Raw genomic sequence first — 23,308 nt, 5'->3', positions numbered from 1 at the left:
GCCACCAGAACAAGCACCGGAGACTCTGTGGACCCTCTATCTGCACAAAACACACCGCGCCCTCCCCAGCCCGCGCCTCTGCAGGGACGCACACCCAGCTACAGGCGGGCTTGTGGGTGCACAGCCTCCCGGCTGCCTCCACTGCTCCCCCGGCCAGGGCCGCCTCAGGCTCTGCCCAGATGACAGCAGTCGCTTCCTGCTCTCCCCTTGCTCCTAACAAGACTCTGCTGTACATGGCAAGTCAGGTCACGTCTCTCATTTTCACCCCAAGAAAAGCAGAGGCTTCTATCCGCAGCCACCTCTCTGCTGCCCTCACCTCCTACCGACACACAATGCTCCAGCCTCCTTGCTGTTTCGCCAACAAACCAGACATGCTTGACCCCAGGGCCTTTGCACTGGCTGTTCCCTCCATCTGACATCATCTTCCCCCAGGCACCCACATAGCTCATCCCCTTGATCCTATTCCCCTTTGGCTCACAAACTCCATTACCCTGGAACCCACCCTGGCCGCCTCATCCCGTGCCCCCTGTGCCACTCTCAATCTTCTCCTAGAGCCCACAGCACCTTGTCACACACTACATGGCTCATTCAGCTGTTGCCACGTGATTTGCTGCCTCACTCTTAGGTGCTGGGAGTTCTTTCTTCCGCTTTGCTCTGGGATGGATCCCGGGGACCACCAGGATACAACCAAGCCTTGTGATTACTGAGTGACAAAATCATTTGTCTTGCATGGGAGAAAACATATGTAAGCCAGACAGCGATAAAGGGCTAATATGCAAATTATATAAGGAACTTAAACAACTGAACAGCAAGAAAACAATGAATCTGATTTTTTAAAGACCTGGGCAGCTGATGCAGACCCTGAGAGGCAGCAGTGCCAGCTCGGTATCTGGGTTCCCGCCAGCCTATGCGAGACTCGAGTTGCATTCCTGGCTCCCCGCCTTGGTCCAGCGCAGCCATTAGGGGCAGCTGGGGAGTGAGCCAGCAGGTGGGACCTCTCTCTCTCCCTGTGTCTTTCTCTCTGTGGTTTTTAAGGGCAAAAGATGCAGCAGGCATTGAGCACAGCAACTCCAATGCTGCTCGGGACGCCTTCATCCCAAACGGGAGTGCCACGATTCCAGTCCCAGCTCCACGCCCAATTCCAGCTTCCTGCTAATGTGCCCCCAGGAGGCAACAGCTGATGGCTCAAGGTCCCCACCATTCATGTGCGAGACCTGGATTGAGCTCCTGGCTCCTGCTTAGAGCCAGTGTTATGGCAGGCAGATCGGAACTCGGCCATCTGTCTGTCTGTCTGTCTCTGCTTTTTAAATCACTGCTCAAAGCATACATACAAATGACCAGCAGGCTTGTGAAAAAGTGCTGACTCTCACTGGTCATCAGAGAAATGCAAACGAACACCACAAAAAAAAAAAATCAAAGAGCTCCTGTTGCCCAAAAGGCAGAGGTGTGTGAGTGTCAGCAAAGATGTGCAGGAAAGCGAGCCCTGGGCACTGCTGTGCAAGGCAAGGCAGTGCAGCCATCCCGGAAATCAGCCCCGACGTCCAGGTGCACCGTGGACTCGGCACGTGTGGAGATCGCCCCAGAGGCAGAGACATGGGGGATTCTGTCATGTGTGACAACACGGACGGAACACGCGGTCACTCAATGGTGAAACAAGACAGCCACCAAAAGACAGACACGGCACCATGTCACCTCCGCGTGGCACCCGAACCAACCGAACCCACGAGCTCACGGCGCAGGGAGTGGACAGGGCCAGCTTCGGTTGGGCAAGAGGAGTGGGCTGTCGGAGCTCTGTCGCACGGCTTGGTCACCGCGGTTAATGGCGATGCGTTGTGTGCAGTCCTTCGGCAGCAGTAAGAGGATCTGTTTCCTTTCTTTTTTTTTTTTTTTTTTTTTTTTGACAGGCAGAGTGGACAGTGAGAGAGAGAGACAGAGAGAAAGGTCTTCCTTTGCCGTTGGTTCACCCTCCAATGGCCGCCGCGGCCGGCGCGCTATGGCTGGCGCACCGCGCTGATCTGATGGCAGGAGCCAGGTGCTTCTCCTGGTCTCCCATGGGGTGCAGGGCCCAAGCACTTGGGCCATCCTCCACTGCACTCCCGGGCCACAGCAGAGAGCTGGCCTGGAAGAGGGGCAACTGGGACAGAATCTGGCGCCCCGACCGGGACTAGAACCCGGTGTGCCGGCGCCGCAACACGGAGGATTAGCCTAGTGAGCCGCGGCGCCGGCCGAAGGATCCATTTCAAACGCTCTCAAAACCAAAAATAAATGTCTGGGGCGGCAGATTAGTTAAGTAGCTCTATCTAATCATTCCACAGTTCATACACCTAGAATCACACTTTCGTACCCCATAAATACGTACAGTGTGTCAATTTACAATAGAATACACCCATCTTTCCTGCCCGAGAGGCTTACTTAGCGAAGTAAATATGGAGCCGAAAAACTGGGTTGTTTCTTCACAGAATTCCCTGGGGGCCAGGTCTGCGGGCTCAGACTCAGTTCTCAAAGACCAGAAGCATCAGCCAGGGCCAGGGCACCTGACAAAATGAATGTGTCTTGTGCCTATTCCCAGACGTAGAGAAACCTAGAGGAAGGACCCGGACATCTGAGCTGTAACCTGCACCTCGCAGAAAGATCTAAGAGTAAGATGACCTGGGCGCGTGCGAATTCTGGAGGGTGGAAGAGAGGACACAGTGGTGGGTGCTGCCCCCTAGTGGCAGTTCAGCACACAAACAGCCCGGAGGCCGCCGACCCCATTGCCGCCCACCCCGTTTCCCGGATGTAGAAATAGGGTCCCAGCCAAGGGAAGGGACTTGCCCAAGGCCTCAGCGGGAGACCGGGAGAGGGCCAGGCCTACAGTTCTCTGTGTCTTTTCTGAGCGTATTACTTGAGCTGATGCCCGTAAGAACCACCGCCCAGCCCCGTGCAGGGGCTCCATTTGTCCCCAGTCAGCTCCTGCCTCTCATTGGCCACAAGGATCTTTCTCGGGGACACTCACGGCCCTGTCGCTCTGAGTTGCCCTCCGGTGGGGCCCAGACTCTTCCCAGGACGTGGGCAACTGGGGCTCCCTGCTCTGGCCAGCTCCCCACCTCCAGGCCTCTGTCTGGGCCTCATTTTCCCCAACCTGTTCCCATGGGTGACACCAGTTACTTGTCACGAGTCCCATCCCCCGTCTCCCTGGAGCTAGCCCTCCAGGGCCCTGGCCCTGGTCCCTGTCACCTGCAGGGGGCTCCAAGCCTGCCACCCCCACATCCCCCTCCCCTCTTCTCGTAGACCACGCCCACCAGGACCTGCACACCCTGGTCCTTCCCCAGGGCTGCACAGGGCGCAGGCCCCAGCCCACACCCTTCCAGACACTGCAGTACAAAAGCCCGGAGGACTGGCAGCCTCCTGGGAGGCGCCCCTCCCTCTGCCTGGGAAAGGGGAGGCCGACGGCCACCGCATGCCCATGGCCAAAATATGGACTAGGGTCAGAGGTACACTCCTGCTGGCGCCGCGGCTAAACTAATCCTATGCCTACAGTGCCGGCACCCCGGGTTCTAGTCCCGGTTGCTCCTCTTCCAGTCCAGCTCTCTGCTGTGGCCTGGGAAGGCAGTGGAGGATGGCCCAAGTGCTTGGGTCCTGCACCTGCATAGGAGACCAGGAGGAAGCACCTGGCTCCTGGCTTCAGATTTGTGCAGTGCGCCGGCCGTAGCAGCTATTTGGGGGCTGAACCAACGGAAGGAAGACCTTTCTCTCTCCCTCTTTCTCACTGTCTAACTCTGCCTGTCAAAAAACAGAACAAAACCAAAAAAAAGAGGTACACTCCCAGGGCTGGAGTCGCATTCTAGCTTGTTCTAGGGAATGTATCTTGTGCCCCTTCCGCAGGGAGAACTCCGGGCAGGGGCCAATGCTCCGGAGTGGAGAGGCACTGGCAGAGTCCCCGGGAGCCTGTCAAACCCCGACTGCTGGGCCTCCACCGCGCCGATGCACCAGGTCTGGAGCAGAGCTCCAAAGTGTCCATTTCTGCGGGACCACACACCAGAATCCACTATCCTAGGGAATTCTGGGGCCTAGGACAAAGAAGCCCGGGTCCTGGCATGGCCCTGTGGACCACAGCTGCCCTGCCGACCTGTGTGGCTCAGCTTGGGAAAAGACTCTTCCTTCCCTCTGTCACTTCTGCTGGGCGTCTGTCACACTGGCCTAACCTTCCACCCTGACGTAGCTGGGTTTCCGTCACTTGCCACCTGGAGTCCTCATAGTTTCTCTGGTTTTCTCGGCTTTTCCCCTAAACCCCATTTGTTCATCCTGCCTTGGTCCTGGCCAAGACTCTAGAAGGGCTCTGCGTAGGCAGCAAGCCCCAGGAAGGGGCCGAGGAGTGGAGCCGCCCACTCGCCTCCTCTTCTGTGAACACTGAGATGATGAGTCCACCGACTGCCGGGGCCCCCTGAATATCAGGCCCAGCCTTTGAACATAGCATCCACCCGTCTGGAGACAGCCCACACACCCGCCCCCTCGTGGGTGGGCTCCACTTGCGCTGTTTCCCTGGCTGTGGGTGGAGGCAGAGGGGGTGGGGAACACGCGTGGGCTCAGGGTCTGGCTGCTTGTGGGACAGCATCATCTTTTCTTCTAACACGTGTTAGAGGGACCGCTATCCCGCGTGGTCAGCTAGGGACCCGGGCTCATTCTTCCTGTGGCTCTGCCATCCCCTAAACCGAGTTCCTATCCTGCAGAAAACAGACCCTGGGCAACTGTGTGTATGGAATTCAGGGATTCATGAACTTGAAAGGAAAAATACGACCTCTTTATGTACACTAATCTCTGACATGCAACACCACCGTCTGTTATGCACCGGACAATAAATAAAGCCGTAATACTTATGTGCTGCCAATGGCAGTCACATTGGAGCTACTGCGGACATCTCAAGATACTGTATGTGCTGTCACTACGGGGACATCTCGGGAGTTGGACAGCTCTCCTTGTCCCAAAGGTTTCTGAAGAGGCTGAGCTCACACCTTCACAGTTTGTGACTGCACCCTGATACTTTGTTTCCTTTGTAACTTCACTTGTTCTAATTCATCCATTTCAAGTTAATCTCAGAGAAGAAAACCATGTGGCTCATGGTTTCATGAAGAAAAGCAAGGGAGCCGGTCTTAGGGCTTGGAAGTCCTCCCCGGGGTCCTCTTCCTGCATGGTGTGGTCTGAGTGACTCGCGTGTTGTCCCCTCCCTCCCCGGGGATTCGAGGTCTCCCGCGTCTGGATTCAGACTGGGTGGAGAAGCTCACCTGCGTCTCAAGGCCCTGGCTAGCAGTAACCCTCCCGGTGCTGCTCAGATGCCACTGGCTCAGTCCCATGATCGTCCCTGAATGCAAGGGATGCTGGGAAGTGTAGTATCCGGCTGCGCAGGTATCTTGCAGAGACAGCTCCACACTGTGGAGTCTTTGTCAGAGTTACAAGGAAACTCTTTTTTTTTTTTTTTTTTTTTTTACTGGCAGAGTGGACAATGAGAGACAGAGAGAGAGAGAGAGAGAGAGAGAGAGAGAGAAAGGTCTTCCTTTTGCCGTTGGTTCACCCTCCAATGGCCACCGCGGCTGGCGCGCTGCAGCTGGCGCATCACGCTGATCCGATGGCAGGAGCCAAGTGCTTCTCCTGGTCTCCCATGGGGTGCAGGGCCCAAGCGCTTGGGCCATTCTCCACTGCACTCCCAGGCCACAGCAGAGAGCTGGCCTGGAAGAGGGGCAACCGGGACAGAATTCGGCGCCCCGACCGGGACTAGAACCCGGTGTGCCGGTGCCGCAAGGCGGAGGATTAGCCTGTTGAGCCTCGGCGCCGGCCACTCTCTTTACCAATCTGTTTGACCAGCTCAGCCGGCTAACTAGCGCTGTCCATTCTGTCTGAATGCAACACTCCTGCCACCGGCCTGATGATGCTCACGGCGGGGGCAGGTCGGCCTCTCTCTGGCATCCCTGCCGCCTCTGGCTAGCTGTCACCAAATAGCATGCTTGAGACCCTGTGTGCCAGCCGCGTTCCTTATTGTACTGTTATCACTGAATTCGATATACCATACGCTGATGAAATATGGGCACAAAAGGAAGAGGCCTATAAAGACTAGTTGCTTTAAAAAAAAATGTTAAATTTGGTATGGAAGAAACAAGTACAAATAAGATCTGGACAAGGTAACCATTGAGAATGGAGGGGTATTTGCACTCAAACTGCCACATAGGGTCTTCAGTCCCTGCTCCAGCTTTAAAAAAAGAAAACTTGATTTTTTTTGAAAGGGAGAGAGAGAGAGAGAGAGAGAAACAATCCCATCTGCTGGTTCAGTAATCAAATACTTGTAATGGGGGCCGGCGCTGTGGCACAGCGGGTTAACGCTCTGGCCTGAAGCGGCAGCATCCCATGTGGGCACCGGTTCTAATCCCAGCTGCTCCACTTCCAATCCAGCTCTCTGCTATGGCCTGGGAAAGCAGTAGAAGATGGCCCAAGTCCTTGGGCTCCTACACTCACGTGGGAGACTGAAAGAAGCTCCTGGCTCCTGGCTCCGGATCAGTGCAGCTCCGGCCATTGCAGCCAGTTGGGGAGTGAGCCATCAGATGGAAGACAGACAGACCTACCTACCTACCTACCTACCTACCTTCCTTCCTTCCTTCCTTCCTTCCTTCCTTCCTTCCTACCTACCTTCCTTCCTTCCTTCCTTCCTCCCTCCCTCCCTCCCTCCCTTTCTCTCTCCCTTTCTCTCTCTCTCTCTCTCTCTCTCTCTCTCTTTTTCTCTTTCTCTCTCTCTGCCTCTCCTCTGTGTAACTTTAACTTTCAAATAAATAAATAAAAATACTTGTAATGGCCAGGGCTGGACCAGGCAAATGCTGGGAGCCAGGAAAGAATCCAGCTCAGGGCTGCCATGTGGGCGGGAGGAACCGAATTACCTGGGCCTCATCACTGCATTAGCAGGAAGCTGGAGCCAGGAGCCAGAGCTGGGAATGACACCAGGCACTCCAGTGTGGATGTGGGCAGCTCAGCGAGTGTCTTAACTGCTAGGCTCAATGCCTGCTCTCTTGTTCCACTTTCAATAAAGCAGATGTAGAACTAAGAACATAGATTCTGGGGCCAGCTATGACGTAGTGCGTTAAGTCACCACCCGTGTCATCGACATCCCACATGGGTGCCGGTTCAAGTCCTGGCTGCTCCATTTCCAATCTAGCTGCTAAAGCTTCTCTAACTGTCCAACCACTGGTCCCAACGAGCTGGATACGTGAGCCTTGACAGGATTCCTCCTCCTCCCCCATTTTACGGTGACTAGATCGAGGCCCAGGATGACAGCGGGTTGGAGCCAAGGCTCAGCACCAGCCAGCCTTGTTGCAAACTCTGTGCTCTTTCCCCTCTCCACCCAGTCCTGCTTTCCGCTAACAGAGGTGCCCTGCACCTGGGCTGTCCAAAGCAGCAGCCAGAAGCCACAGGCGCTACCCAGCGCTTGCCATGAATGTGTAAATGTAGCTTAATCCGAGTGAGAATGACCGTTACCATAAATGGCCACCTGTGGCGAGCAGCTCCCAGGCTGCACAGCACAGCGCTGCTTGCTTCTCTTGAACGTCTCTGCCTTGGCCGCCTCGAGCCACTGGTGCCTCCTTAAATACAAGCCCCGCTCCTCTTGATGCCAACGTAACTATGGGGACTGGGGAACTGAGGGCCTGGCCTCTAGCTGCAGCAGCTGAGCCAACTGCTTTCTGGGCCAGCACCAGCCCAGCTCCCAGCAGCAGGAAGTGCCGCCATCAACAGCCAGAGTCCAGCAGATGTGCCACCCCGGGGAAGCCCAGCTTTGGACAAACTGCCACAGCCTCCCATGCCCCACCTTCCTCTTCTGCAGAGTGGCCCCGCCGTGAGGAGTAAATGAATGATGCCTCTCGAACCCTCGGAGTGCCCCTCAGTGCAGACCAAAGGAGCAGAGGAGGAACATGGACTTGGCAATGCGGAGGGAAGAGTCGTCCCCCGACCCCGCCCCGTGGGGATGCTGACACTGTAGACCAGGGCTTTAACCCACTGCACCACAGCACTGGCTCCCTTGAAGAGAGTCTTTTAAAAAAGCGTTCCATTAAGAAAATTCTCAATTGCACAAGAAAGTAGTGAGAACGGTTGAATAAGCTCCTGTGCACCGATCAGTCAGATTTTTAAATTATTAGCCGAGTAAAGGCAGTCAGAGCATCATTAATCCAAAGACATCCAAAGGCTGCAGGGACGTTCAGCAGCTTGGACGAAATGGTCACAGAGGCGTGGGAGGACTCCAGCCCCAGCTGGGACCCAACCCTCAGAGACGGGTTCATGTTCAGACAGCTGTTATTCACCCCCAGATGAGATCCTTCTCAGCCCGGAACAGTGGGGCCCCCAAGCGGGGCTTGGCTCAGGTGCTTGTCCGGTGATACTCAAGGTTCCATCTCCCCGTGTCCCCCCAACCCTCTGGTTCGTCTTCCAGTGCTCAGAACATTCTAGGAGGTCCCCGAATCCCACCAAGACCGTTCTTTAAATAAGAAAGAGGCTGCTTTTCATTCCTTGCAATCCAGATCCCTGAATGATAACCAGGCTTCAGAAATACCACTGCTGCCATCTCCAGGGAGCTGGTACCATTCAAACCCTGGTTTGTTCAAACGACCTGCTCTTTCAGGGAAGAGACCAGAGCGACCTTAGCAGGGAAAAGGCTAGCACCCTCCGGCCTTCTGGAAAATTACTGAGCTACATTCTAAGTATAAAAATCAATCCCTTAGGGGTCCAGCAGGCCTGGGGACCCTGCAGGGTGGAGAGGGGAAGAAGAAATGAATTGGGTGGAGAGAGTGCTCACGGTTGCTGGGCGCTGCTCAGGTGGGACGGCTCTGCACACTGTTAGGCAGAGGCAAGGAATTGAAGCTTAGAGATAAGTCACTTCCCAAGGCAGAACCTGGTCTGGCTCAACGAGAAGCCCATGTTCTTTAAAAAAAAATTGTTTAATTTATTTGAAAGGCAGAGAGACAGAGAGATAACTCCTATTTGCTGGTTCACTCGCCAGATGCCTGCAATAGGCATAGTTTGGCCAGGCCAAAGCCAGGAGCGAGAAATTCCGTGCAGGTCTCCCACATAGGTGGCAGGGACCCAAGCTGAGCCATCACCTGATGTTCGCAGGGTGCGCATCAGCAGGTAAGCGGAACAGGGAGTGGAGCTGGGGCCCCAACATGGGGTGTGGGCGTCCCAAGGGCTTCCGTGGCCACAATGCCAGATGCCACCTCTCCAATTTCCTTCTCTACCACGGTGGCCTTAGATGAGTTTTCTCGCTCACTCCCTCCCATTCTGAGCCTCAGTTTCTTCTCGCTGACAAGGTCCTGGCAAGGCCTGCCTGACTCGGGAAGTTTTCCGAAGGGCCAAGGCTCACAAGGGACAAGAAGTTCTTCGAAGGGCGTCTAGGCCCAGCCGGGGACTGGGACTCTCTTTTGTGCTATCCTGAGAGCTGGCAACCCTGGGGCTCCGGAAGACGAAAATCCAAGGCCCCATTGAGGGCTCCCAGGTCTGTCTCCGGCATCGCAGGGCAGAGGAAAATCACCAGGTTCCCAAGGAGGAAGGAGGGGCAGAGGCCGAGGGAGGGGGCGCTGCGGCGGGGGCACCTTGAGGTGTTGCTGTTTTTGGTGACTGCTCAGCTGACGGCTTTGCGAGCTGAGAACACACATCCACAAACTCTAACCTCCTCTGGCTTAAAATAGAACCACTGAACCCAAAATGCCAAGCGCAGGGCAGAGTCACCTGCCTGGCAGGGCCAGACAGTTCCCCCGTGACCCTGACAATTCCCACTCGCTGCAGGCACACTTGAAAGCGCCTCTCAGCTGCGTGTCACAGGATCCTCACAAGGGTGGCAGAACACGCCAGTCCAGGAGCCTTAGCCCCATCTCAGAGACGCGCAAAGTGAGGGCCAGAGAAGCCGCGGGAGGGTGACAAAGCCAGCAGCATCTTCCTGGCGAGGATCAGGGCCTTGGGAGCCAGGTGGCCTGAGTTCAAGGCCTGGCTCGGCCACAGCCTGGCTGTGGGGACCAGCGAGTCAAGTGCCTTCTCTGCCATTCTGTTTCTAGGACAGTAATGGGCAGGCTCTGTGAGTGACAGCAGCTTCAGCCTTGCCCCTGTTCCCAGAAAAAGAATCCTCGGGGTCAGTGCTGTGGTGTAGCGGGTAAAGCCGCCGCCTGCAGTGCCGGCATCCCATACGGATGTTGGTTCGAGTCCTGGCTGCTCCACTTCTGATCCAGCTCTCTGCTATGGCCCAGGAAAGCAGAGGATGGCCCAAATCCTTGGGCCCCTGGACCCACATGGGAGACCTGGAAGGGGCTCCTGGCTTCAGATTGGCGCAGCTCCAGCCCCTGAAGCCATTTGGGGAGCAGGCCAGTGGATGGAAGATCTCTCTCTCTCTCTCTGCCTCTCTATAACTCTGCCTTTCATATCGACAAATAAATCTTAAAAAAAAAAAAAAATCCTCAGGCAGACAGGGAGGAGAAGCATCGAGGGGGCACCTGTGGGGGGGGGGGGGCAGCTGAACGTGGCACTCCATAGCCCTACGCTCCACAGTGCAGTCCTACGAGGGAGGCCTCACTGTTACCCATGTCTCAGATGGGGAAAACCAAGGGAAGCAGAAGCGTTCAGTCCAGTTAGAAAGTGGAGGAGATGGGATTCGAACCCAGGTCTCATGGGCCCATCCATGTTCATGACCAGGCCCTCACTAACTCTGCCCTGAGTGGGCCCTGCCTTCCCCCTAGAACAGGCTGCCGCCCCAGCCCCAGGGTCCCAACAGCCTATCTCGGGCCCTTCTTGGGTGGAGGTCCTTGGTGCCCCACTGCGAGGCTCCAGCCCAGGTTCCTGCTCTTCTGACGGCTGTGCGAAAACCAGAGAAGCAAACTTGCTGACGCCGTTGGTAAAGCAAGCAGAGGCAGCAGCGCCAGCACTCGCCAGCAGTGTCCTGCCTCTGGGCACTGAGCTCTCCTCCTCTCCTTGGGTGAAGAAGGGGCCCTCAGCCCCGTCTCCCAGGGAGCCCATCAGGGTGGGTACAGGCTGGCATCCTTACAGGCCTGCGCACCCACACACGTGTGGTTTCTGGAATCATGCCTAAGGAGTCTAGGCGAGTCCTGCAGGTCAAGAGCTGCTCCCCGGGCCTCTCGTCTCCCGGCCCACGACATCCTCACAAGACGGTTATCAGGTTCCTGCTGCTGCTGTGATAAACCGTCAGAAATGAGCATCATCTTCCACGTCTGTAGCATGGGGCTCTACACAGGTCTCCCTGGGCGAAAAATCAGGGGCTGGCAGGACTCGCTCCCTTCTGGCTGCTTGCCTTTTCCAGACGCCAGAAGTCACCCGCTTTCCCCACCCTGTGTCCCCTTCCCCCACCCTCGGCACCAGCAGCGTTAGGCAGAGTCCGTCTGTTGCTGCCTCCCTCTTCCAATTACAAAGACCCCCCCCCCACACACACACACAATCACATTGGACCCACCCAGAGTGTCCAGGATGACCTCTGGTCCTGAGGTCAGCTAATTAGCAAGCTTCACTCCTGCTGTGACCTTGGTTCCCCTTTGCGATGAAACCCAACAGTCCCAGGGATAGGGCAGGGCAACTTCCAGGAGTACTTTTCTGCCTACCACAGCCTGTTATGAGACAGGGACTTTTTAACCCCATTGGAACTGATGGGGAAACTGAGGCACCTCAGGTTCACGCACAGTAAGCAGCATGGACTGTGAGCCTACCCAGCTGGGGTCCAGAGTCCATGCACATCAATTCCACCTGCCCCGGCTACTCATTTGTCCCCAGCCGTCAGGCACATGCTCTGTGCTGGGTCCAGGTGCTGGGGGACAGAGGGGAGACCAAAATTGGATCCCAGTCTTCAAGGAGGAACCCAGATATGGAATTGGAGAATTACACTACAGTGGGAGGAATGCAAGATGGCAGGAGCCCAGAGGCCTCCAGGAGCCCAGAGGAGGCCAGCTGGGGAGGAGGAGTCGGGAAAGGAGATATGGAAGGAGGCTGAGTGAGGGTGGCTTTGACCAGCTGTGTCTCCCACAGAAAGCTGTTGGGATGATGAAATGCGCTAAGACATGTTAAGTGCTACAGCTGGTGCTGGCCTCGGGCAAGCACGCGATTACTGCGGCTGTTGAATGGGCTGGGGAGAAGGCTGAAGCCAATCAGGGGTTGATGCAAGGAGTGGGAATTTTAGCATGGCCGGAGCAAAACAGTGCCAAGGGCCTGTGGGGGAGAAGCTGGAGCTGCCTTGGCAGAGGGGGCTGGGGGTGGGGGGACATGACGCAAGCCAAGACTGCAGCAGAGAACTGGGAAGGCTGGGAGCCCCATAGCTGAGGTGAGGCTGCCTGCGGCTCTGCCCGCATCTCCTGGCAGACCTGCCCGGGGCTCTGAAAGGGGCATCAGCTGGGTGCTGGGGTCAGGAGTAGACCCCTCAAAGGGTACGAGTCAATAGAAGGACCCCCGGATACCCAGCTGATCAGCCCAAGGACCAGGAGCCACCCTGAGTCCTGTCCTACGCCACCAGCAATTCCTACTGCTCCACCAACCTGGGTTTCCGTAGCTGCAGTGACAGAAGATCCCTGGCTCTCAGCGGCTCAAAACATGGAAGCTCCGAATGGGCGGTCCTGACGGTGGCCACCTGCCATGTGTCATCCAGGCGCCCAAGCTCCTTCCACCTCCTTGGGGCTCTGCCCTTGTACTGAAGACTAGGTCTGGGCAGTGGCCTGCAGGTGTGGAGAGCACACATCCCATTGGCTGCAACTTGGTCACAGGGCCCCTTCCAAGGCCACACTGCCGACTATGCACCCAGCTCGGCCTCCCAAACTATCCCAGGTGCCCTCACTTCTCTCCAGCTCCAGTACCAGGCATGCCCCCAGCCCAGGCCACCCTCGGAGGGCACTGGAAGCACTTTCTCTTTCCACAAGCCCTTTGAAAGAGAGGAGAGGGGAGGGGGGAAGGAAGAAGAGAGGAGAGGGGAGGGGAGGGGAGGGGAGGGGAGTGAGAAAGCAGGAAAGAAATAGATCATTGATGTGTGTGCGGGTCCTTCCATGACTTTCAGGTGTGAAGAATACCCCAAACGAGAGCCTGTGAAGACCCCGTGTGAGGCCGCCTGTCCTGCTCCCCTCCCCACCCCACCCCACCGCCCCTCCGGTTCTCTGGGCTCCTGCCAGCTGGTTTCCCCGCTGTTCCCAGCGGCTGCGCCAAACTTCCCTCGGCTTTCACGCGGCTTCTGGCGCTGGAGTCTCTCTCCCCAGCCCGGTTCCTCGGTGGCTTCCGAGCGGGCGGCGCGTTTTGCTCCGCGAGGCCTGTGGGCGGCCACCCCTCCTGCCGGGGAGATCCCCGTGCGGACCCCGTTTCGTCTGCACCAGAAAGACCTGGCTACAAATGGGCCCGAGGTCCCAGGACCCGTTGGGGTGGGGACAGAATGCCTGGGACCTTCGCTCCGGATGTCGCCGTTAGCTGACCCAGGGCGGGTAAACAAAGGCAGACAGGGGCGAGCCGGCAGCGAGGCAGTGGCTGAGAAGCCCTCCGGGGCTTCCCCGCGCCCCGGCCCCGCCTCTGGGCGCCCTCGCAGCGCCGCGCCCCTCCCTCTCCCGCCGCGCGGGGCCGGGGCTTGCGGGGGCGGAGCGCGCGGGCGGCCGAGGGAGCCCGCGCCGCCGTCGGGGCGTATGGAGCGGATCCGCCGCGGCCCGCAGCCCGGGCGCGGGTCCCCGGACGCCGGCATGAGGACGCAGAGCGTGCGCGCGGCGGCGCTCACTGGGTGCATCCTGTCCTACCTGCTGGTGGGCGCCGCGGTATTCGACGCGCTCGAGTCAGAGGCGGAGAGCGGCCGCCGGCGGCTGCTGGCCCAGAAGCGGGGCGAGTTCCGCAGAAAGTACGGCTTCTCGGCCGAGGACTACCGCGAGCTGGAGCGCCTGGCGCTGCAGGCCGAGCCGCACCGCGCCGGCCGCCAGTGGCAGTTCGCGGGCTCCTTCTACTTCGCCATCACCGTCATCACGACCATCGGTGAGCCGCGCTCAGTCCCACCTCCGCCCCTGCAGAGCTGGGCTGCCCGTCCACGCAGGCAGGGCCGGGCGCAATCAGCAGTGCTCCGCAGACGCCCCGGGGGCAGGGGGCGGGGGGCGGGGGGCGAAGGGGCGGAGGCAGCGGGGCTTCGAGAGCAGGTGGCCGGAGTTGCTTGGCCCTCGCGGTGTGACCCCAGACGCGTTGCTAACCCTCCCTGAGCCACAGGGCGGGACGATCGCCAAGGAGAGAATTCATGGAGGAAGTTGTAGCGCAGGGCCCAACTCAGGGACAAACGACAAAGAGGGACGGACTTTAGTTTCACAGCAGTTATGGGCCCGAGGCTGTCGCGGCCAGCACCGTGCGGCCGGTGCCTGGGGTGTAGCGAGCCTCTGTTAATACCGGGCGAGGAAGACTGATTACCGCGAGCTTGGGGCCTCGCCCTGCGGGAGCCACAGCAACTCCGCGGCCGCGGCTGGCCCGCCAGCTGTCGCCGCGCCTGCTGTCCCGCAGGTACCTGGTGAGCCACAGCTGGGGGAGTCGGGATCCGGACAGAGGCCGGCTCTGCAGGGCTCCCGGCTAGCGCCGGCCCCGCCCCCTGGGCTCCGGACCCAGCGGGAAGCGCTTGCATTGGAGAAAGTTTCTCAGCCAGGCTCTTGCAAGGCCGGGGTGAACCGAGGGTTCTGCGGCCCTGTCCTCCAGGCACCCAGAATGGAGCTCTGCGCTCCAGGCGGCCGTCTTCTCCTGCAGCTGACCCTACCTCTCTGAGCCCTGCTCTCCGCAAAGACCGAACCCACTCGTTCCCACCTCGCCAGGTGGGTGCCAGGGCTGAATGAGATCAAGCTAAAATGACCGGCCCAGTGCCTGAGGCGGAGGAAGCATTGTGCATTAGGTGCCGGTCGCAGCACCCTCCTTCTGTCTGGCACCCTTGCTTCTGGGTTCAGCCCAGGGCTTTCTGTGCTGCCTGGGGTGGGACCCCTTGCACCTCTTCTGCCTTCCCCCGCATTCTCCCAGGCCTCCCGCCTGGGTCAGGTCTCCTTTCCTGGCTGTTCCCCTCTGACACGCATCTGGGGAGCTTTTCCTTTTCGGGCCAGCAGGGGCGCCCCCACCCACTGTGCTCCGGGGGCCGTCGGCTGGAGCTGCAGTCTTGCTGAGAGCCAGCTGCATAGCCCAGGACCTCGGAGAGGCAGCCAGAAGGGAGGATGGTGGTTCATGTCGGAGGACCGGAGCCCGGTTTCCTCATCTGCAACACGGAGCCAATGAGATTATCCCATATAGTCACGGGGCGGGGGGTTGAATAGGATAACCCATGCAGCGTACCTAGCGTATGACAGTCATCACTCTCTGGCAGACCCTGGCATCACAAAGCAGCCCTGGCCAGCTACCAGCCCTTTCACAGCGAACCCTTCCTCCCATACAGCAACTGGCAGCCACGCACCTGTGCCCTGGCCCTGCCATTTCAGTGGGACCAGGAAGCCTGTGGCTTTTTTTGGTTTCTTCCGTGTAGCATTTTATGTCTGGGACCCACTCCTTTCTGTCCCCTCCTCCCAAGTTCCCCATGTTGGAGCGTAGTGCAGGCTGTGCACCCCCCAGGCACCGGGCCGGCCTTGGGGCTGTTTACAATCCGGTTGGTTGTGAATCACCACACAAGGTGTAAGGGCAGGGAGTGGGAACGACTTGGTTGGGACGGGTGCGGGCAGACTGGCGGCCGGGCTCCGGCGTGTTGAGGATGCTGTCGGAGCTCACTGCGGCCCCTCCACTCCCCCGCACAGGCTATGGCCACGCCGCGCCGGGCACGGACTCGGGCAAGGTCTTCTGCATGTTCTATGCGCTGCTGGGCATCCCGCTGACACTTGTCACCTTCCAGAGCCTGGGCGAGTGGCTGAACACACAGGTGCAGCGCGTCCTGCTGGCGGCCAAGCGCTGCCTGGGCCTGCGGCGGGAGCGCGTCACGGCGGAGACCGTGGCGGCGGCAGGGCTGCTAGTGTGCGTCGCCACCCTGGCCCTCGGCGCCGCCGCCTTCGCGCACTTCGAGGGCTGGACCTTCTTCCACGCCTACTACTACTGCTTCATCACCCTCACCACCATCGGCTTCGGAGACTTCGTGGCGCTGCAGAGCGACGAGGCGCTGCAGAGGAAGCTGCCCTACGTGGCTTTCAGCTTCTTCTACATCCTCCTGGGGCTCACAGTCATCGGCGCCTTCCTCAACCTCGTGGTCCTGCGCTTCCTCGCCGCCAGCACCGATCCACCCGAACGTGCCGCTCGCCGCGCGGGCCCGCTCCATCTGGGGGCGCCCGCGAGCCGGCCCCGCTGCCCAGCCCGCGCCCGAGGTTCCCACTGTGTCCACCGGCTAGAGACAGGGGCCCGCGACAACCCGAGCTTCTCGCCCCCCTCGAGTCCTGGGGCCGAGCGCGGCAGCCGGGCAGACAGACCCCGGGCCAGGCGAAAGTCCGTCTGATGGCCTGACCCAGGCTGCGCTCACTCCAGTGCGGAGGGTCTGACTTCAGCCATCAGTGCGCCTCCCATCTGGGGCTTGGAGAGGGGTGACAGGCCGTGGCAGTCCCCTTGCTCCTCTCCAGAGACGCATTACAGTTGCATCATAAGCAAAAGCCGTACCCTACAGTCGCACGGTGGGTGTAGATCCCTTGTAGTCCAAGCTCTAAGAAGGCTGGCCCTGACATCAGCACTTGGGGGGGCGGGCAGCAGAGAGGGTGGCCATTTTGTTCCGTTGTGAGGCGGCCAGTTTTCTGCTGTCCGGCTACTGCACACCTTCCAACAACAGAATCCTTGCTGGGGGAGCACAGGGCAAGAGATGGGTGGAGGGGCACTGTGGTGCGTTCAGCAAGTGGGCCGGTCGTGGCTCTGCACAGACCACTGCCTCTCATCCCCCTGGCCCAACATGAGGGGCAGAACTGGCCCAGGTGTGAGTGACCCCCGCCCCACCCTGGAAAGCTGAAGCTCCTTTGCCCTGGCCATACTGGCTTTGCCATGAGGGCGCCCTGCGGGCACGGATCTCACTGGCGCCACCTGGGTGCTGGGGGATGCGCTCTCTTCTGGTTCCCACCATCACCTGTGTCCTCTGGCCTCAGTTTCCCCATCTGTAAGATGACGGAGTTCATCCAGCACCCTGGGCCTCTCTGGACAGGCCCTTGCGGGCCATCCCAGCAGCACTCAGCCGCCTGGGCAGAACTATTTCCACATGAAGGAAGAGCAAGCCAAGTTAGAAAAGCCAAAAACTTTAATTTTCAACATGAGCTACATGGGCATGAACACAATGCAGTGTGACCCACTCCAGCCCAGGGGTCCCAGAAACCCCCCCTCCCCCAAGGCCTGGGTGGCACCTGCTCCTGGAGCTGGCGAGTGGGGAAGGTGGGGGCTGGAGACGCCCCAGCCTGAGGACCCAGGCTCTTGCCTTCCTGCCCGCCCTCCAGGGGACGGCCGTGGAGTGAAAGGGCTTCAGAGGCGGTGTCCGTGGCCCCAGGTACAAGCCTCCAGTCTGTCCTCCCAGGATGCTGGGTGAGGGTCCGAGCCAGGTGAGCCTGTGGACGGGCACGCTTTCTGTCCACACTCTTGGCAGACACAGGCCCCTCAGAGGCCTGGGGGTCACTACAGGGGGACGGGGCCTGGCACAGCAGTGCTACTCAATAAATAAACGCAGGTGACCTTGCCGATGCAACAGCTGTGCCTCCGAAGGGAGGGGACTCTGTGCTGTGTCTGAGCCCACAATGCCCCAGGAGCTCCTGGCTCATGGGGCTGGATGGGGACTCCCCGGACAAAGGGCACCGCCTGAGCTGCCCGCCTTGTTGCCTCCTGGCGTAGAAGAGCAAGCTCTGGGTGCCGGGGGACCAAGTTCTAGCCCTGGCTCAGCTGCTCGCTCACCTGGGGGCGAGCAGTCCCCCCTCCCAAGACCTCGGATTCCTGCTCTGTAAAATGGGGCAGAAACAGAAACACAGGCCTCCGCCTGCCAGCAGGGTCAAAGGGCACTGCAGGTAAAAGCCCTCCCAGAAGGCCAGGTCTCTCAGATCCACAAGTCTGGGGAGCGATCCCTAAGATGAGAAGTACCACCGCCCCTGCTCCTTCCAGTCCCCGCCGCGGACCGGTGCTTAAAGAAACACACACAAAAAACTCTCCCTGTGGTTGGTGTTGGAGACATTATGGCGGCTGGAGGAGGGGGTGGGGACCCCCATGCAGGCAGTAAGGCCTTAGTCAAATCCAGCACACCCTCAGTCAGCTGGGGCAGGGCCCCTGGAGAGCTTGGTCTCCCTGGCAACCATTCCCCACACCCCCCACGCCCAGAAAAGTAACCTGCCCAGAGATGGAACCAACAGGGCTGGCTGTGCAGCCGGGCTCCCAGGTCGGAAACACTGATCGTGGCGCATGTGTCCTGGGCAGGGGTCTCCTGCTGCAGGGCAGGAGACGCCCTAGGGAGCTCCTAGTTCTGCCCCTTTGGCTCATCTGCTTGGGGGGAGTGGGGTCCTTGGCCAAGTCACTTCTGTTCCCAGGCCTCGGACTCCTAACTTCTCAGATGGGCCATGATGTGTCCTTAGATGGCTCCAAAGAGGGAGGAGGGAGCATGGCGAGTGACCCGCCTCAGCCTGTCCTGGCTCCAGCCCAGCCTCTGCTGGGAGATGGCAGCCCAGGCTGGTGGTGCCAGAGCACGCAGGGACCCCAAGGGGCGGCTCTCCCCTTGCCGAGTCTTGGTCTCCTCCTCTGTAAAATGGGATTGAGTGATGGCTCCCGAGGCCCCTTCCCTCCAGGATAAAAAGAGGATTCTGGAGGACGAACGTGGAGATGGCTCCCCCGAGATGGAAAGAAGCATCACTCTCGGACACCCCGGGCCCCAGAAAGGCCCCAGCCCCATCCTCTCTGCTCCTCTCCAGGTGGTGGCCTTTGGGCCCCAAAGGATCAGACAGCGGCTGGGCTCAAGGGCCCGCAAAGCTAACAATGAAAACAGCCACTGCCCCACCCCAGGCCCCATCCCTTGGTGAGGACACAGTGGCTCCCGCACCCAGTGGTCACAGCCCCTTGGGGGGGGGCACGTGCTCACAACAAGGATATGAAGAAGAAACAGGGCTCCAGCCCCCACCCCACCCCTCCAGGAGGTAGGGGAGATGTCACAGAACAAACAAGAAAGTCACTGAGGGGGCCCTCGGAGGCCGCCCCCAGGGTGTTATTGCTTTAGAGCACATCCTCTCTCTCTCAAAGGCTGTGCAGACTTGGGGGGGGGGGGGGGGGCAAGGCAGCCCTGAGCTCCTCCGCCCCCTGCTGGAACAGCCAAGCTCTGCCTCATCTCTACAAAGAGCCCCCTTGAACAACCACAGCTGACGGCCAGGGAAAGGTGCTCTCCTGGCTCAAAATACTCCAAATGGTGAGTAATAAACAGTGAGAACTCGCGTGGGTGAAACCCAAAGGGGCGAGGGACGGACCCCGGGCCTCTGAAGCAAGTCCATCCACAGCCCTGCCCCCAGCCCAGTCCCGGGAAGCTCCGAAGCCCTCTGGCATAAAAGGCGCTTCTCCACCCACCCTCCCGGCCCAGCACAGGTGGCTCCATGGAGTGCATCCAAGTGGATCCGAACTTGGCAGCACCCCAGGCTCAACCAGGCAGTGGAGAGGAATCACCCGGTGGGACAGGGAACAGGGTGGATCCAAACAGCCCAGTGTCCTCCATGGACAACAGCGCCCTCTTGTGGAGACCAGGCCCCTTGGTAAAGCCCGGGGCAACCCTCAGCAATGCCTCTTAAAGAAAATCAGTACCAAGGGTAATAAATCAGAACATCTGAGTATAATGGGTAGCTCCAGCTACTACCCTACAGGGCAGGGGGCAGGAAGAGAGGGGAGGGGCAGAGGGGCCGGCCTCCAGGGAGCCAGGCTGCCTGCCGGATCCCGGCCCAAGCCAATGCCGAGAAGATGGCCCCCTGGAATGTACTTGGGTCTCCCCTCCACCCCAGCCTGGGACTCTAAAGACTACATATGAGCTAAGAACAGGCCTTGAACACTACCTCTACCCAGCTAACCTGGACTACGCCCTACACAGCAGGGACTAGGTACAGAGGAGAGGAGGCCACTGGGTACCTCCAGGGTGGTCGCAGAAATGTGCTGCTATGAAGAGGGGCCGCCTGCATCCTCCCTCGCATGCAAAAGGGCTCCCGCTGCCCCAGGGAGGGCGGGGCCAGGAAGGCAGCTGTGAGGGCCTCCTGGATAAGGGACCCCCGATTCTAACCGCAGCCCTCCTTGCCCTCTCCCTCCCCTACCACCCACCACCTTTCCTTGAGCCAAGGTTAACTGAGGCCGGGCAGTGGGTTCTGCCCTCAGCACAGGATGGATGGTTTAAAAAGACTAAAATAGATGGGGGGGCTCTATTACCTCCCCAGACCCCCAGCCTGCAGGCAGAGGGGTAGACAAGATGACCTCATCCAACACAGATGGGTTTTCCTAGGTGGGAAACCCTTCCCTTGGCACCACCAGGCCCACTCCCAGCTCTCCCCAGCCTCCCCTTCCAATCCACCCCCGCAGTGCAGACGTGGTGAGCTGCCTGCACCCTGGGTTCTGGAAACTCAGGGCCACTCTGCTTTGCCAGTCTCCACCAGAAGACACACGACACGGTTCTTCCCAGCTTGCTGCGGTTCCATGGAGCAAGGCACCCCTCGGGCCTCTGCCAGGCTCTGGGCGCTTCCTCTTTTCCTTCAGTCCCTGCTGGGCCCCAGTTCCCAGAGCCACTGGAAAAGGGGCAGGCAGGAGGGGACGGACAGACGGACTCGGACAGGCTGCGGCAAAACTCCTTCCACAGGCAGGCAGAGGGAGGCCCGAGCTCCTCTTCACGCGGGGGGCTCTGGGCCCCTGGGAGCTGGCTCCGGATCCTTGCAAAGCTGCCCCATCGCTCTGGGGCAGGAGTAGCTGCCTGAACCCGGTGCCGCAGGAAAGACACTTGCTGGTAATTGGCACCATGGAGATGGCCGGCTGGGTTCTGGACTTGGCTCCGGGCAGCGAGCTTCCAAGGAGGCGAAGAGGGGGCGGGGCTGGACAGGGCTGGGGCAGGAGAGCGTGTGCTTTGCCACCTCAGTCTTTTCCGTCTTCCAACTGCAGCCACGTCCACCAGGTCAAGAACGGGCCAAGTCAAAAGTGCAGCCAATCCCACAGGGAGAGGGAAGGTCTCGGGGGCAGGAGGCAAGTGGGTGAGGAGGGGCCCGGGGCGGGGCAGGTCTCCCTGTCTGCTCCCCCACACGGCGGGAGAGAGCCCCGTCCTCCTCTCTTCAATGTGCCCCTGGGCCTGGGGTCCCAGGTCAGGGCCGGGTCATCTCCAGGCCTTCTTGGGAAGCCCCTCCCCTTCCCCCGGCATTAAGATCGCTCGCCACAGGGCCCCACGGTGCTCTCCAGGGACAACTGAGACGCCTGCCGCAGCAGGGGGCCTGTGGCCGGGTCCACCATGGAGGAGGTGGGAAAGAGCTTGTACCAGCCCACAGCCAGGGTGCTCAAGTCCAGCTCCTCCAGCAGCACGCGGGCCACTCCCATGAACTGCTTCCGCTCCATCCGCCCGTAGTTGCCCCACACGATCACCTGCGGGGCAGGAGACACAGCGGTTGGAATCCTGCCAGTGCCAGTCACAAGCCTGCAGCAAGCAGAGCCCGGCTCAGCCCCAGGCGCAAGGCACCTGAGTGCCGCGGGGTCGTCCTCCTTCAAATCTGACGTCCGTTCCAGCCCCCAGGGCCCTGCTCCTGCGGGCTGAGGTCACCAGCTTCCTGCCTCCGCTCCCAGCCTCTCCGTGTTCCAACCTCCACTTGCCCCATCTCCGGGAGCTGGCCCTAGTCCTCAGCTTCCAGGCACCCCTCCCCCGCCAGCGGACAGGGTCACAAAGAGGCCAGCACAGCAAACACAGGCTGGCTTCTGCCTTCTCCCGTCCTGCCTTCCTCCCTTCTTGGCCAACACCCTCTTGGGGCTGCCCGCGGGAAGGGCTTGTGGCTGCAGGACCTTTGCTGTTTGCTACCCCTGTCCCCCTCTTCGAAGTGGGCTGGCTCACCATCCAGCAGAGCCGAGAGCGCAGCCCTCAGACTCAGACCCACACAGGCGCCACTCTCAGCTCTGCTGCTTGCGTACTCAGATCTGGGACCTCATCTGCAAGTGCAATGATCCCAGCTCAGCTCACCCTGCAGCTGGGGAACTGAGGATGGGACCTGAGGCCCTCCTCGGCACACAGAGCTGGCGTCATTGTTGACTGTGTGTCAGGAACTGTCCATGCTAACAACCCTCAAAAAGTGATCAATCCCATTTCAGATGTTTAGACTGAGGCTCAGAGACTATTTTTTTTTTTGATAGGCAGAGTGGACAGTGAGAGAGAGAGACAGAGAGACAGAGAGAAAGGTCTTCCTTTGCTGTTGGTTCACCCTCCAATGGCCGCCGCGGCCGGCGCGCTGCAGTCGGTGCACCGTGCTGATCCGAAGGCAGGAGCCAGGTGCTTCCTCCTGGTCTCCCATGGGGTGCAGGGCCCAAGCACTTGGGCCATCCTCCACTGCCTTCCCGGGCCACAGCAGAGAGCTGGCCTGGAAGAGGGGCAACCGGGACAGAATCCGGCACCCCGACCGGGACTAGAACCCGGGGTGCCGGCGCCGCTAGGTGGAGGATTAGCCTAGTGAGCCACGGCGCCGGCCTCAGAGACTATTAAACTATTTGCCCTCCAAGCCACCGAGGTAGCTGGGCAGGGGCCCACTTCTGCTGTAGGGATGGCGTCGTGGGCTGAGCACCATTCTCCCCAGACGCAGAGGTGCCAGGCCTAAGCCCCAGCACACGACTGCAGAGCAATGTTTGCAGACAGGGCCTTTAAGGATGTGGTGAAGTTGAAATGAGGCTGAAGGGTGTGATGCGTGTCCCTGTGAGGGGAGGGGACCTGGACGCACACACAAGCAGGGGCGTCACTCAGGGCCAGTCCTTCCCGCCCTGGTTGGTCACAGCACCCAGCAGCAAGGGTCCCACCCCCACCCACTCCACATCCCTTGTACAGATGCACCCCGAGGATTTCCTAGAAGTCTGGGCCAGAACACACAGACTTTTGTCCGTGGGGCCCAGTGTGGTCTCCCGGTTATTTTAAATGATCTCCAAGTGCCTCCAGACGAGTGTGGTCCCTGCAAACATTTGGGCAGTAACAGAGACATCGCCTCCACAGCGGCACAGAGCCCGCCAGGACCGCCCACGTGAGGCAGGTGCCCTGCCACAGGCACTCACTGGGCTCCCGGTGGTGTCCTCCTTCCTATTCTGTCCCCTTTTCCAGAAAACACTGTTGAGACCCACCAAACTCACCCTGGGTGTCACCCATAGGGTGCAAAACTCAGCTCTA

The 23,308-nt window shown here is 59.7% G+C and overlaps 2 protein-coding genes and 1 long non-coding RNA gene across 4 annotated transcripts in view; 1 reads left to right on the top strand and 2 right to left on the bottom strand.

Moving 5' to 3' along the window:
* Positions 1 to 10,126: 10,126 nt before the first annotated feature.
* On the bottom strand, positions 10,127 to 13,466 carry LOC138844289 (uncharacterized). Its single transcript, XR_011379873.1, has 2 exons — positions 12,528 to 13,466; positions 10,127 to 11,180 (listed from the first exon to the last, which is right to left on the bottom strand). It is a non-coding gene; the product is annotated as an uncharacterized lncRNA (long non-coding RNA).
* Positions 13,214 to 17,650, top strand: KCNK15 (potassium two pore domain channel subfamily K member 15). Its single transcript, XM_008274753.4, has 2 exons — positions 13,214 to 13,986; positions 15,756 to 17,650. Exons 1-2 carry the CDS (start codon positions 13,428 to 13,430, stop codon positions 16,439 to 16,441), a joined length of 1,245 nt encoding a protein of 414 aa, XP_008272975.4. The 5' UTR covers positions 13,214 to 13,427; the 3' UTR covers positions 16,442 to 17,650.
* Positions 17,204 to 23,308, bottom strand: part of RIMS4 (regulating synaptic membrane exocytosis 4) — a 61,512-nt gene continuing 55,407 nt past the window's right edge. For both annotated transcript variants that reach the window (XM_051845011.2, XM_051845012.2), the window contains exon 6: positions 17,204 to 21,537. In XM_051845011.2, the coding sequence (XP_051700971.1) occupies positions 21,319 to 21,537 (219 nt within the window). In that variant the 3' untranslated portion in view covers positions 17,204 to 21,318. The remainder of the gene's footprint in view (positions 21,538 to 23,308) is intronic.

The sequence above is a fragment of the Oryctolagus cuniculus genome, chromosome 11 (genome assembly GCF_964237555.1).
Source record: "Oryctolagus cuniculus chromosome 11, mOryCun1.1, whole genome shotgun sequence".
In the NCBI taxonomy this organism is placed as follows: domain Eukaryota; kingdom Metazoa; phylum Chordata; class Mammalia; order Lagomorpha; family Leporidae; genus Oryctolagus; species Oryctolagus cuniculus.
The sequence above is the reverse complement of the archived record's forward strand: the minus strand, read 5'-3'. Positions and strand labels throughout refer to the sequence as shown.

What these genes read in the sequence shown, in the direction of transcription:
- KCNK15 (XM_008274753.4), top strand. Translation starts at nt 13,428, where the DNA reads ATGTCGCCGTTAGCTGACCCAGGGCGGGTAAACAAAGGCAGACAGGGG. An exon ending in CACCGTCATCACGACCATCG is followed by an intron (nt 13,987 to 15,755) that starts GTGAGCCGCGCT and finishes TCCCCCGCACAG; the next exon opens with GCTATGGCCACGCCGCGCCG.